Here is a 14,974-nt window from a genome sequence, read left to right as displayed (position 1 = left end):
TCACCAGCAGGAAAAACGCACTTTAATCCATATGCAAATGAGGGCTCGCAAGGACCCAGGGGCGGCATTCTGTATGTAGGTGCCCAGGCTGCTCTGCCTTCTTTTTACGTTACTCCTCCCCAGCCTCTTCCTTGGCCCGCCCTGTAAGTCCCTTGCGTCATCCACAGGACCGGCCGATATCCCGCGTGTGCGCAGTGCACCGCCGGCACAAGCATGCGCACTGTGATGCCCATTGTGGGCACGGCATCGCTACATGTAGTGCGCATGCAGGGCGGGCCAAGGAAGAGGCTGGGGAGGAGTAACGTAAAAAGAAGGCAGAGCAGCCTGGGCACCTACATACAGAATGCCGCCCCTGGGTCCTTGCGAGCCCTCATTTGCATATGGATTAAAGTGCGTTTTTCCTGCTGGTGAAACTCAGAAGAGAATTATAAAGGTGCCATTTGAATCATGGATAGGTGTGCTAGAGAGCCATGTTCGTGATGTACAATGTCATATTTTGGTGACAGACTCCCTTTAAGGACTATTGTTTTATCTGGCTGCAATATATATTATTAGCGCAACCTGCGCTAAATTGCGTGCAATTGTTTGGCTGCTGCTGACAGTGACACAACCTCTGCTACATCTTTTGTGTTAAATTTCAGCGATTATGGCAAAAAAAGATAGGAAGGCGCTCATAGGGTAATAAGTTCAATAACAAATGCATGAAAATAGGACATTAATGGTTGTGCTCGCCTTATAGTGTTGTGCATACGTAGGCACAACACTAGTGAGGACAGGGGGTCGGTGCAGCCGGTATCTTCTCAGTCCTCGTAAGTGGAGTGGCCAATACTTCAGAGGAATGATAAGTAACACAATGGGAAAAGTTTTGTGCACTAAAAAAGTACACCAATGGATACCTTCTGGCTCAAAGACACGACCTCAGTAGATAAATAAAGGGTCTTTATTTATGAGTGACAACACGTTTCGGAGTCAGTAGACTCCTTTTTCAAGTCTGTGGGGTCCGTGCTGGGGCTTGAAGCTCCCACCATGGAGAGTCTTGGCAAACAAGTGATCCCACACTCGATATTCCGAGGAGCTCTTTTCATCGCCATTCCTTGATTTGGCCCTCTCACCTTATTGTGCACTGATTCCCAAACTCTTGAGCATCCACAGTCAGAAAAAGATGACGGTGAGGAACGGCAATTAGTGTTTCACGAGGTGGATGATGATGATGATGAGACACAGTTGCCAATAAGTCAACTGCAATTAGTGTCTCAAGAGGTTCATGATGAGGATGAGACAGTTCTCAATAAGTAAGGTTCTTGTTAGTTCAACAAGTCTTGAGGATGACCAGAGTGAGGAAGTGGAAGAGGAGTTGGTGGACGATGAAATCGCTGACCTAACCTGGGAAGGTGGCAAGCCGTGCGAGGACCGCAGTACAGAGGGGGAGGGATCCGCAGCACCGCACCAGGCTGGAAGAGGCAGTGGAGTGGCAAAAGGGAGAAGGCGGGCCACACCAAATAGGCCCACAACTGTTCCCCGGAGCACCCCATTGCAGCAATCTCCCTTGCCAAGGGGTAGATGTTCTGCAGTCTTCTCAGCGCGAATTAGATGATGATGCGGAGGAGTAGGAGACCGTTGCCTCCGCTACAGAGGGTAGTACCCATAGCAGGTTTATTCCATCTGTTCAGCGTGAATGGGGCCGAAGAGGATAAGGAGAATAAAAGTCATCCTCCTGATGAGGACCGCGAAGTCTTGTCTCTTGGGACTCTGGCACACATGGCTGACTTTGTTATGCTGCCTTTCCCATGACCCTCGCATTATACGCATTTTGGCCTTCATGGATTACTGGTTGTTTACCCTTCTCGACCCCCGCTACATAGAGAACTTCTCATCTCTCATTCCTGTGGTGGAGAGGACTATCAAAATGGTGTAGTACTACAGTCGTGGCCAAAAGTTTTGAGAATTACATAAATATTGGAAATTGGAAAAGTTGCTACTTAAGTTTTTATAATAGCAATTTGCATATACTCCAGAATGTTATGAAGAGTGTTCAGATGAATTGCATAGTCCTTCTTTGCCATGAAAATTAACTTAATCCCAAAAAAAAACTTTCCACTGCATTTCATTGCTGTCATTAAAGGACCTGCTGAGATCATTTCAGTAATCGTCAAGGAAAGAGGTACAATTCTTGTTAAGAAGGCTTCAGGGCATCCAAGAAAGTCCAGCAAGCGCCAGGATCATCTCCTAAAGAGGATTCAGCTGCGGGATCGGAGTGCCACCAGTGCAGCAGGCAAGTGTGAGCACATCTGCACGCACAGTGAGGCGAAGACTTTTAGAAGATGGCCTGGTGTCATGAAGGGCAGCAAAGAAGCCACTTCTCTCCAAAAAAAACATCAGGGACAGATTGATCTTCTGCAGAAAGTTTGGTGAATGGACTGCTGAGGACTGGGGCAAAGTCATATTCTCCGATGAAGCCTCTTTCCGATTGGGGCATCTGGAAAAAGACTTGTCCGGAGAAGAAAAGGTGAGTGCTACCATCAATCCTGTGTCATGCCAACAGTAAAGCATCCTGAGACCAGTCATGTGTGGGGTTGCTTCTCATCCAAGGGAGTGGGCTTACTCACAATTTTGCCCCAAAACACAGCCATGAATAAATAATGGTAGCAAAACACCCGCCAACAGCAACTTCTTCCAACAATCCAACAACAGTTTTGTGAAGAACAATGCATTTTCCAGCATGATGGAGCACCGTGCCATAAGGCAAAAGTGATAACTAAGTGGATCGGGAACCAAAACTTTGACATTTTGGGTCCATGGCCTGGAAACTCCCAAGATCTTTAAGCCCATTGAGAACTTGTGGTCAATCCTCAAGAGGCGGGTGGTCAAACAAAAACCCACTAATTCTGACAAACTCCAAGAAGTGATTATGAAAGAATAGGTTGCTATCAGTCAGGAATTGGCCCAGAAGTTGATTGAGAGCATGCCTAGTCGAATTGCAGAGGTCCTGAAAAAGAAGGGCCAACACTGCAAATACTGACTCTTTGCATAAATGTAATGTAATGTAATTGTCGATAAAAGCCTTTGAAACGTATGAAGTGCGTGTAATTATATTTCACTACATCACAGTAACAACTGAAACAAAGATCTAAAAGCAGTTTAGCAGCAAACTTTGTGAAAACTAATATTTGTGTCATTCTGAAAACTTTTGGCCACGACTGTAGAAGGTCCTTGTGGAAAAATTGCTCCAAAAATTTCCAGCTGACAACACTAGCGACAGTGTACGTAGTTCCTTGGGCAACCGAGTAGGGGAGATGAGGGGAACACATAGCAATTCCAACAGAGGCAGGGGAACACTCTCCAAAGCCTGGGACAGTTTGATGACAACCCGCCAGTACCCTCACCCTGATGCGAGGCCTAGTGTCGCAAGAAGGGAAAAATTTGGGAAGATGGTTAAGGAATACATAGCAGACCGTGTTAGCGTCCTCAGTGATCCCTCTGTGCCTTACAACTATTAGGTGTCCATGCTGAGCACGTGGCACGAACTGGCGCTCTACGCCTTGGAGGTGCTGGCCTGCCCTGCCTCCAGCGTTTTCTCTGAGCGGGTATTTAGTGCTGCTGGGGCATAATAACTGATAAGCGCATCCGCCTGTCAACTGAAAATGCTGACAGGCTGAACAAGGCCTGGATTGACCATGACTTCTCTACTCCACCAGTGGAAAGCGGCTGAACATAAAGGCACTTTAAGTGTGGCTTTTATGGTGTATTCCCATGTACCCATTCCACCATAAAAAGGGTATATGGTTCAATCTTCTTTTTCTCGTCCTCCTCCTCCACCCTATCAACATGCTTATTCGGCTGCCCTCGCTCCTAATGTTTTAGATCAGGCATGCTCAACCTGCTGCCCTCCAGCTGTTGCAAAACTACAACTTCCAGCATGCCCGAACAGCGTACAGCTATCAGCCTACAGCAGGGCATTGTGGGAGTTGTAGTTTTACAACAGCTGGAGGGCCGCAGGTTGAGCATGCCTGTTTTAGATGGTCACATCAGCAGCAGGCCCTCGCCCCTAATATTGTTTTAGATGGTCAGATCAGCTCGCCCCTAAAGTTGTTTTGGATAGAAACATAGAATGTGTCAGCAGATAAGAACCATTTGACCCATCTAGTCTGCCCAATATACTAAATACTATGGATAGCCCCTGGCCCTATCTTATATGAAGGATGACCTTATGCCTATCCCATGGATGCTTAAACTCCTTCACTGTATTTGCAGCTACCACTTCTGCAGGAAGGCTATTCCATGCATCCACTACTCTCTCAGTAAAGTAAGACTTCCTGATATTACTTTTAAACCTTTGCCCCTCTAATTTAAAACTATGTCCTCTTGTAAAAGTTTCTATCATATCCCCTCTGTCTCGTCTTTCTTCCAAGCTATACATGTTAAGGTCCTTTAATCTTTCCTGGTAAGTTTTCTCCTGCAATCCATGTACTAGTTTAGTAACTCTTCTCTGAACTGTCTCCAAAGTATCAATGGCCCTCGCCCCTAATGTTGTTTTAGATGGTCAGATCAGCAGCAGGCCCTCGCCCCTAATGTTGTTTTAGATGGTCAGCTCAGCAGCAGGCCCTCGCGCCTAATGTTGTTTTAGATGGTCAGATCAGCAGCAGGCCCTCGCCCCTAATGTTGTTTTAGATGGTCAGGTCAGCTCGCCCCTAATGTTGTTTTAGATGGTCAGATCAGCAGCAGGCCCTCGCCCCTAATGTTTTAGATGGTCAGATCAGCAGCAGGCCCTCGCCCCTAATGTTTTAGATGGTCACCAGCAGGCCAGTAATCATACATTTTCAAGGGTGTGTATGATGCCTTCCTTTATGTGTAATAAAGGGTGTATTCGAGTGTCGGTTCCTTGTAATTTTTGGAGGCCCTTTCACTGTGCATAGGCTTTTGGGTGTAGGAGTCCCACTTCCTGAACAATTGTACCACAATGTGAATGAGGCCCTCCTTTATACAGGTTGTATCGGAGTGCCTCTTTCTTGTAATTTTTGGCAGCACTTGCACTTTATATACAAGTCAATACAAGGGAAAGAATGTTTCCCAACAATTTTTCCTCTAAAATCTTTTTATTTATTTTTTTCCTTCGGGTTTTGTGCGTATTATTGTCAGTCTGTAAAAGTGGTGTACTACTCGGACAACATCGTTCCCAGCAGTGACCTGGGAGTCCAAGATGCATCCAGACATCCTCCCTATTAGAGTTGTTGCAATACCAATTTTTTTATTTGATTTTGATACCATAAAAAAGTATTGCGATACTCGATACTGCGCGAAAATTGCATTCCACATTTTTTCAAAATGGCGGATCGCCCTTTTTTTTTTTTTTCTTCCTGTTCCGGCGTTCACCGCATATATATATTTTTTTCTATTTTAATAGTTTGGACTTTTCGGACGTGGCGATATGTGATATGTTTATTTATTTATTGTTTATATATTTTATATGTAATTTATACTTAACATTTTGGTGGGGTTTTCAAAACTTTTTTTTTTGTTTTTGCTTTTTATTTAATAGCTATTCCCCCCCCCCTTAGGGGCTAGAACCTTGGATTTTTTTCATCCCTTGTCCTATTCACCCTGATAGAGCTCTATTATGGTGAATAGGAATTCACACTCTCCCTGGGGCTCTGTGCACACAGCAGCAGGGAGCCGACTATGGCAGCCAGGGCTTCAGTAGCATCCTGGCTGCCATGGTAACCGATCAAAGCCCCAGAATTACACTGCTGGGGCTCCGATCAGAAGCTGCCACTGCACCACCAATGAAGAGGAGGTGAGGGGACCCTGTGGCCACTGCCACCAATAATTTGAATACTGGGGGGTTGAGGGGGGGCGGGCGCACTGCGCCACCAATGATAATTAACCTTTAATACAGGAGGCGGGTACTGGCAGCAAATCGCTGGCATTTAACCTCTCAGGTGCCGCTGATCGCAGCTCCCTGTCATAGGCAGGGTGCCAGCTATGCGATTCTGCTGCCAGCACCCGCCTCCTGTATTAAAAGCTAAAGACTACCTTTCGTGGGTTTGGACTTAAGTTAACAGGACATGTAGAGCGGCGCCCAGGGATCTCCCTGCACCTACTATTATTCATGGGCGCCGCTCCGTTCGCCCGCTGTGCCCCATTACTGTCTCCTGCTCCTTATACTAATTACTACTATCGGAGCAATGGGCAGGAGACATCAGCTTCTCTTCTGGGCGTTCCTTCTCGGAACACCCAGAAGAGAAGCTGATGTCTCCTCCCCATCGCTCCGATAGTAGTAATTAGCACATGGAGCAGGAGACTGTAACTGGGACACAGAGGGCGAACAGAGCGGCACCCGGGAATAATAGTAGGTGCAGGGAGATCCCTGGGCACTGCTCTATGTAGCCTGCTAACTTAACACAGTCCGAACCCATAAAAAAGGTTGTCCTATCATTGGTGGCGCAGTGCGCACGCCCCTCCTCCGCCCGTCTCTCCTCATTGGTGGCAGCGGCACAGGGGGGAGGGAGAGACTGCTTCCTTCTCCCTGTGCTGGTGAGGGAACGTGAGTGCACTGACAGCAGCATCTGTGATACTAGACTGCGCAGCAGTGCAAGCCAGTATCTAAATTTCGATACCCGCAACAACCCTACTCCCTATGCTGATCCTGAACCATTTTAGTGGTAATTGCATCAATTTCTGACCTTTTCCTATGAACCAGACACCCTCCCCTCTTCAGAGCAGGGGGCGCCTGGTTTAATGTCTGGTTCTCCCATTCACTTCCATTGTGCTCGGGTGCTCTGTAGAGCACCCGAGCATCCTGAGGTGTTCTACTCGAGCACTTTGGTGCTCGATCCACACTAGTACACACTCATGACATATAAGTGTTCGCACTGGTATCAAAAGCTTTCATCTGGAGCTTCTCCAGCTCTGATAGGAAGAGTAGTACAACATGCGGCACAATTCTATACGTCAAAGCGACAGACATCCCACTGAAATCCTGACGGACCCAATTATAAGTCATCGGGATCTGCCAGGGGGATTGTTCGGTGTCTGCGATGTGTCTTTCACGGGGTCATGGCTTCCAATCTTAAGTGAGGAACAAAAAATTGCACACTCCGAGCAAAATCCTTCCTGTTTGCCCCCAAATAATGGCACTAATTCATAAATAGATCAGCAGATCCTAAAATTTCTGGTCTCAAAATTGAATTCCTTTCAGTAAGTGCTCATGCACATGAGCGTGTGTGACCCGTGCCCATGCTGCGGACTGCGAATAGTGGTCTGCAATGCACGGGTACCGACCGAGTGCACGGTGTTTGCCGACCCATTCCCTTGAATGGGTAAACGATCCACTAGATACATTCCGCACTGCAAAAAAATAAACATGTTCTATTTTTCTGCGGTGCATAGGCACGGACCAAAATCCCACGGAAGCGATTTGTAGTGCTACTGAGAGCTTTTGATCCGTGCCTCAGCTCCACTGCAAATCTTGTGGATTGGGGACCCATTCAAGTCATCCGTAGTATGGCCTGCACACAGCCGGCGCCCGTATATTGTGGACCCGCTGTGTACAGGCTGCAATACGGCATGGGACACGTGTGAATGAGCCCTAATTTGGTGAAAACCTAGACAAATGTACAGCAGCTCTGAGCTGGCGGTGAATGCACCTAATATACGACGAGACCTGCAACTCGCCATAAACCAGTCACATCCACCGGCTGTGCTGGAGATATCAGAGACCGACATAAAACATCAATCTATGATAAATCTCCCACAATGCTTTTCTATCACTCGCCTTGTATAGACCTGTCTGACCTCCACCCCTGGGTGCAACCTCAGCATCCACACTACACCGGACGCTGCTGCCTGCACCGGGGGAAACCGTGACAGCAGCTGCCGCCTAGTGTTTAGGAGATTATTAACTTTATTATAATGGAGCCACCTATAGTCCCTGGTCCTGCAGTATCTGCCGCCATGTGTTTAGGAGATCATATAATTTATTATAATGGAGCCCCCTATAGTCCCTGGTCCTGCAGCAGCTGCCGCCATGTGTTTAGGAGATCATATACTTTATTATAATGGAGGCCTCTATACTTCCTGGTCCTGCAGCAGCTGCCGCCATGTGTTTAGGAGATCATATACTTTATTATAATGGATTCCTCTATACTTCCTGGTCCTGCAGCAGCTGCCGCCATGTGTTTAGGAGATCATATACTTTATTATAATGGATTCCTCTATAGTTCCTGGTCCTGCAGAAGCTGCCGCCATGTGTTTAGGAGATCATATACTTTATTATAATAGATTCCTCTATAGTTCCTGGTCCTGCAGCAGCTGCCGCCATGTGTTTAGGAGATCATATACTTTATTATAATGGAGCCCTCTATAGTTCCTGGTCCTGCAGCAGCTGCCGCCATGTGTTTAGGAGATCATATACTTTATTATAATGGAGCCCTCTATAGTTCCTGGTCCTGCAGCAGCTGCCGCCATGTGTTTAGGAGATCATATACTTAGTTATAATAGATTCCTCTATAGTTCCTGGTCCTGCAGCAGCTGCCGCCATGTGTTTAGGAGATCATATACTTAGTTATAATAGATTCCTCTATAGTTCCTGGTCCTGCAGCAGCTGCCGCCATGTGTTTAGGAGATCATATACTTAGTTATAATAGATTCCTCTATAGTTCCTGGTCCTGCAGCAGCTGCCCCCATGTGTTTAGGGGATGATACAGATTATTATATACTTGATCAGGAGCTCTGTCTAGTTCTAGAATATCGAGCGGCAACAATCACTCTCATGATAGTCACTAGATACATAGACAAAATCTAGACAAGAAAAAAAAACACCACAAAATATTGTTTTTCCAATTATTTTTTTATTGGAATAGCAATTAGCAACATTGTAATAAAATATTACTGGCCCTTTAATTAATCAGGGATCACAGTGACTCTCAGGTCAGGCCCAGGGGAGACCACAGGACTTGCTGCGGTCATTCAGACCAGTCCACCACTGTCCTGAGATGAGAGCCACCAGATCCAAAGATCCAGAGGAAGGCGAACAAACCCCCCGGAGAGTTCTACCTCAGGGGGGAAAAAAATTCCTTCCTGACCCCAGATGTGGCGATCGGATTTCTCCCTGGATTAGATCGGTCCTGCTGCATATTGCTGTATATATGTATGTAATATAAAGCTCCGGAGAGCTGAACCTGGAAAGAAAGAGACAACCTGCTCCTAAGAGCTTACAATCTAATATACAGTACATGCCCTGATCTTTAGAGCTTACAATCTAATATACAGTAGAAACTCTGCTCCGAAGAGCTTACAATCTAATATACAATTCATGGCCTGCTCCTCAGATCTTACAGTCTAACAATCTCTTACGATCTAAAGCACTAAGTGAAGTGTCCTCTTCTGCGTGGACTTGTCCTCTTCTAGCTTTAAAGCTGAAATGACCCAAGATGATTCTGATTTAGAATTTTGTACATTCTGCAGCAGGTGTGATGTCATGAGGTGTTATGCTGTCATGTGCCCTGTGATGTCATGTGGTGTCTATGATGTCATCAGCCTTGTGATCTCATCATAGCTGCCAGCCAAGCAATCAAGTACATGATCACCGTCACACATTTGTAAAAGTAGCAGTGTCAGGAAAATCTTTCTAGTACTGCACCTGTATAGCACTACATCACAGCGCGGCGTCTAAGAGCCACAATATATATTGGTAAATGTCATGGCTCTTATTTAAAGGGATCATTTAGCTTCATTCCATATCAGCTACTGCTCCATGTGCTAAAGGCCTACACAGGATTCCACACTGGGCTTCCTGGCAGCAATAACCTACTAGTCCCTAGTCACCCCCTTATCCAACAGGACCCAAAGCAGCTGACAGCAGAGAGTTAGAGAAGTGATTAAACACCCCAAACCCGCCCAGGACCACCCACTTATGGGCAACATTACATTAGCCCTGCCCATTTTGGGCTCAGGAAGGCCCAAATTTGCAGGGACTTTCTCTAAAACATGCCCTTCACATTGGAGACAGTTGGCAGCCATTCATGTATAGTATTACATAGTTTGTAAGGGGCCATGAAATAAAGTCTGTGTCCTGGGGAGGCTGTAACATCCCCCATTGATAACAGCTGATCGCTAAGAAGTTCTCATGTAGAGAAGCGGTTGTCTAGATGGGACAATTTCCGTAAGGCCAGGATCATACATGCCATATTTTGCACTTTTTGAAGGAACAAAACTAAGGAGATTAATCAAACTGGTGTAAAGTAGAACTGGCTTAGTGCCCCATAGCAACCAATCAGATCCCACCTTTCTGTTTTCACAGCTCCTTTGGAAAATGAAAGGTGGAATCTGATTGGTTTCTGGTCAACTATACTAGTTCTACTTTACACCAGTTTGATAAATCTCCCCCTACATGCCCAGATGCTCACATTTTCCATAAAGTAAGACCAATGGTCATTTCATATGCATTTTTTTTGGGGGGGGGGGGGGGGGTGGTTAATGGCAGAGATATATCTGTGCTTACTTTCACCTAAGGGTTGAATTTCGCTAGCCTAGTCCCGTTTCTGAATTGCCTGGCCATGGGCAATTGGTTTGTTTGCACCCCAGCCAGGATCCTTGCCCCAGTTGCCACTCCTTAACTATAGTTCTGGTTAATGGCGCAGTTCTGTACTTCACTGCACACCCTCCAGCTGCTGTGATATGTGATGGCCTGTGGTCTTAGCATTGAGTGAAGAGCTACATACCTGGATATGTCCTCTTCAAGCTGTCAAGCTCAAGTGACACAAAATGGTTATGGTTTAGAACTTTGGTCATTCTGCACTAATTATGACATCATATGGTGTCTGTGATGTCATCATAACTGCCACTGTTGTTATAGTAACATGGTGTGGCTTGTAATTACCTATATTTATTGTAGTTAGCAATGCTTTTGTGAGAGTTTCTGTGTACACTGAATTTATGGCTTTCTTCAGAGGTATACACTCAAAAACCTGTGCTGGATGTTACCCAGTTGTATTCTTCATCCATAGGGTTCCATTGTAAAGGAAAAAAAGTACCGTATTTTTCCCCCTATAACACGCACCGTCCCAAAAGACCCACCCAGGTTTTAGAGTAGGACAATAAGAAGAAAAAAAAATTGCATTACACCTCAAGTCAGACCCCCAATAGTAATCAGACCTCAGCTCACAGTCCAAACCAGATCCCCCAATGTTAATAAGACCTCAGCTCAGACCCCAATGTGAATGACCACCTATCGGACCTCAGATCAGAGCCCAATATAAAGAAGACCCCCAATCGGACCTCAGATGAGACCCCCATGCCTTATATCAGTCCTCCATGCCTCATATCAGCCCGCAGTCATATATAAATATATATATATATATATCAGCCCCCAGTTTTATATATAATCAGCCTCCCAGCCATTATTCAGCGGCCCCCCAACCATTATTCAGCAGCCCCCAGCCTTAGATCACAAAATAAATAAACCACTTACCTCTCCTGCTCCTGGACGCCGCCGCTCCTCTCTTCCAACGCAATCCTCTTCATCCTGCCGTCGGCTGTGCTGTGAACTGGCGCACACAGCGTGAGATCACAGAGCGCCCACATGCTATGGCCAGCCACTGCACAGCCGAGGACCAGAAAGCGGTGAGTACAGAGCCTTCACCGCTTCCTGGTCCTCCGGTACTAATGAGCATTTCCATAATGGAAGCGTTTATTAGTATTCACCCCATAAGATGCAGGGGAATTTTTCCCCCAGTTTGCGTCTTATGGGGTGAAAAATATGGTAAATGTCTGCCACTATGTTGAATGGGATGTCTCTGCAATACGCACAACAGCCACTATGTATGGTGTTCTGGTTTACGGACCAAAGTATACATTGAAGAGGCCACAGCAACTCGCCAGGCTTAATGGTGCTGTCAGCCAGCTTATTGGCAGGTGTCCCGAAAGTCAGACCCCCTGATATTGACATTCTATGCTAAGGCCAATCCTGTAGTGAAAAAACCCTTACACACCCCAAGATTGAAATTTCAACACCAAGAAGGACAATCCATAGGGGTATGCAAAACGAGGAAGAAGCAGGTGTTACTTAGATCTGCAAATGATCAGATTTTCAAGCACATAGCTCCAATGTGTGGCACGTGATAGGGGCATAAAACCCAGATTGAAAGCAGAGTTTTTTTAGCCACGTGAATGGGGGATGATTGTGTGATTCCTCTTGTTTGTCTACATGTCAATTATCTCCACTGGTCTCAAACTAGGAGGGACAGAATCCTTGAACTGACAGATTTTGGTTTATCACTTCGGCAAATCACTACAAGCTTAGGCCGAGATGTCGGCACTGTTCAACCAATGACAAACCAAATGCTATAAACTGGTTTAAACCAGTGAACTCTAAATTTCATCACTTCAAGGTCCCCTGCTGCCCATGGATATTTAACTTTGCTGACCTATATAGCGCTACTATATTCTGCAGCACTTTATAGACATTAGCTTCAAGCTGTCCCCAATGGGGCTCACAATCTAAGGTTCCCTATCAGTATGTCTTTGGAGTGTGGGAGGAAACCGGAGTATCCGGAGGAAACCCACGGAGAACATACAAACTCCATGCAGATGTTGTCTTTGGTCGGATTCGAACCTAGGACCCTAGTGCTGCAAGGCACCAGTGCTAACCACTGAACTCCCTACAGATATGATGTACAGCACATCCAAAATAAAGGAGAATCTGCCGTCAATGGCTGTTCATGAACTGAATGTTTTCAGCGCCTGCGCATAAGAGGATGCAGCTATGGTAAATCTGGTGACCTCCGTCATCATCATGTGCTAGATAAGTTTTGGGCTGAGGCTCCTATGGGTGCCTCCAGTCACCCAACCTCTATTCTGTATAGCTATATCACGGGGTGATAATGGTTTATCTTTGGAGGGAGTGTCATCCACTCGTTAAACTTCAATAAAACTAGTTTAAAAAATATATATTCCTAAATACCCCCCCCCCCCCCCCCCATACTTTCTGGAACTTCTGCAGGCACTTCCTATGTATATATACCACTTTTTCCATGGACATAGCGTGAACGGAGCAGCTTTTAAGTGCGTGCGATCATGCCGGGAGTTAGCCACGCCCCCCAGGAATATATTTATAATAAAGTAATATTTACATATTTTAATTTTCTTAGTTCCCGGAGAACTCCTTTCAATCCTGCACAGGAAGTCTTGGTCACCATGCAATGATACAACCTATCACAGCTCCCAGTTAGTACTGACTTCTCGCTCTCATGTAGTTTAACTATTCTTGTGCTTACCATTATTGTTTGTTATCTTCTGACTACAGGTGACACAAGGATGGGAGATCCGGACCGGATGCTTAGTGCATCCCCCAACTGGTATTGCAGCCGTTCCAGCGATGCAGCCGGAGGGCTTTTGGGGTTTGCAGCTCGTAATTCTGTCTACTTGCTACGTATAAGCCCACAGGAGCCTGCATTCTATGGTAACTTTCTGTACAGCGCTGTGAGGGTAAAATAGATATTCATTTTCAGTGAACCAATGAAAATATACCGAGGAATGACTTAAATGGGAGCTCTATTGTGCTGGGAAGGCTTAAAGGGGTTTTCCAGGATTTTAATATTGAAGACCTATCCTCAGGATGTATCATCATTATCAGATCGGCGTGGGTCTGACACCCGGCACCCCTGCCAATCAGTTGGTTAAATCTGTGCCAGTGCAGCCTTCCCTTTGTTGTTTACCAGCTCAATATTGCAGCAGCGAGCAGGTGTAACTATAAGCCATCCCATTCCTTTCTATGGGACGGCTCTGTAGTATACACTTGAATAGGAAGGAGCCATCCCATAGAAGTGGATGGGACAGTTTATAGTTACACCTGCTCGTCGATACCGCTGCGATGTAAACGCTGAAGGCTCCGCTGGCACAGAGCGCGGTCTTCTCTTCAACCAACTGATCGGCAAGGGTGCCAGGTGTAGGACCCCGGAAAACCCCTTTAGAACTGCAGCCATGTCATGATCGGTGGGGGTCGCACTCCTCATATCCTAGTGATATGCCATCACTTTACCAGGTGGGAATAACCCTTGAACTAGCAATTTCATAATAAATTCATTAGAATTATTATTAAAAATCATTTTTTAGCAGGTTAAACCCTATTAGATTAGGTATAGTGCCTGGTAGGCTTGATCCTTCTGATTAAAATGACACCTGTTTTGTGAAAATCTCCACGAAAAAAAAAGTCATTTATTCTTTATGCAAATGAGAGCTTCAGTGCAATGAGGGACAGGGTTTAGCTCCTTAGTGCACCTCAGCTTTTCAGTGCTGGCCATGCCTCTTGGTGCACTAAAGCCCTCATTTCCATAAACCAGGGGTCAGGAAAGTTTTGGAAAAGTCTGTTTGGATCTCTCAGTATGGGATGTTTATCTCATCCTTAAATACACTGACATTTCTCCAAAACACCACCTCTTTGAGGAGACCAGATTTTCAGTTCTCCTATTTAATAGAGATGTAGGTGCTCAGTACTGAGTTGAAGCACCTTTGGCAGCTATTACAGCCTCCAGTCTTCTTGGATATAGTGCCACAAGGTTTGTACACCTGGATTTGAGTGTTTTCTGCTATTCTTTGCAGATTCTCTCAAGCTCTGTCAGGTTGGGTGGGGACCGTCAGTTGACAGCCATTTTCAGGTCTCTCCAAAAATGTTCAATTGGGTTCAAGTCAGGGCCCTGACTGGACCACTCAAGGACATTCACATACTTGTCCCTAAGCCACGCCTGTGTTTTCTTGGCTTTGTGATTGTTGGGAGCAGAATGATGGGGAAAAGATTTAAAGGGTCTGAAGACTTTCCTAATGCACTATATATACAGGGCCTACCTAGATTCAGAGCAATATACAGTACATTAACCATTGAGTGAAAGGAGCTACTTGGCAGCATCTTTATGTAGTAGCATTTTTGAGGTCCTGTATATTTCGTGAGCCGCTCATCTCAGTGGCTTCGAGCTGGCCACTA

General features: G+C 45.8%; 1 protein-coding gene across 1 annotated transcript in view; it reads left to right on the top strand.

Moving 5' to 3' along the window:
* The window catches only part of GEMIN5 (gem nuclear organelle associated protein 5), a 64,763-nt gene that overhangs the window by 10,045 nt on the left and 39,744 nt on the right, over positions 1-14,974 (top strand). Inside the window, 1 exon segment of the mRNA XM_044281189.1 lies at positions 13,301-13,456. Coding sequence (XP_044137124.1) covers positions 13,312-13,456 — 145 coding nt within the window. The 5' untranslated portion in view covers positions 13,301-13,311.

Source organism: Bufo gargarizans, chromosome 2, assembly GCF_014858855.1.
Source record: "Bufo gargarizans isolate SCDJY-AF-19 chromosome 2, ASM1485885v1, whole genome shotgun sequence".
Lineage (NCBI taxonomy): Eukaryota > Metazoa > Chordata > Amphibia > Anura > Bufonidae > Bufo > Bufo gargarizans.
Note: the sequence above shows the minus strand (reverse complement) of the source record. Positions and strands in the feature narration are given on the sequence as shown.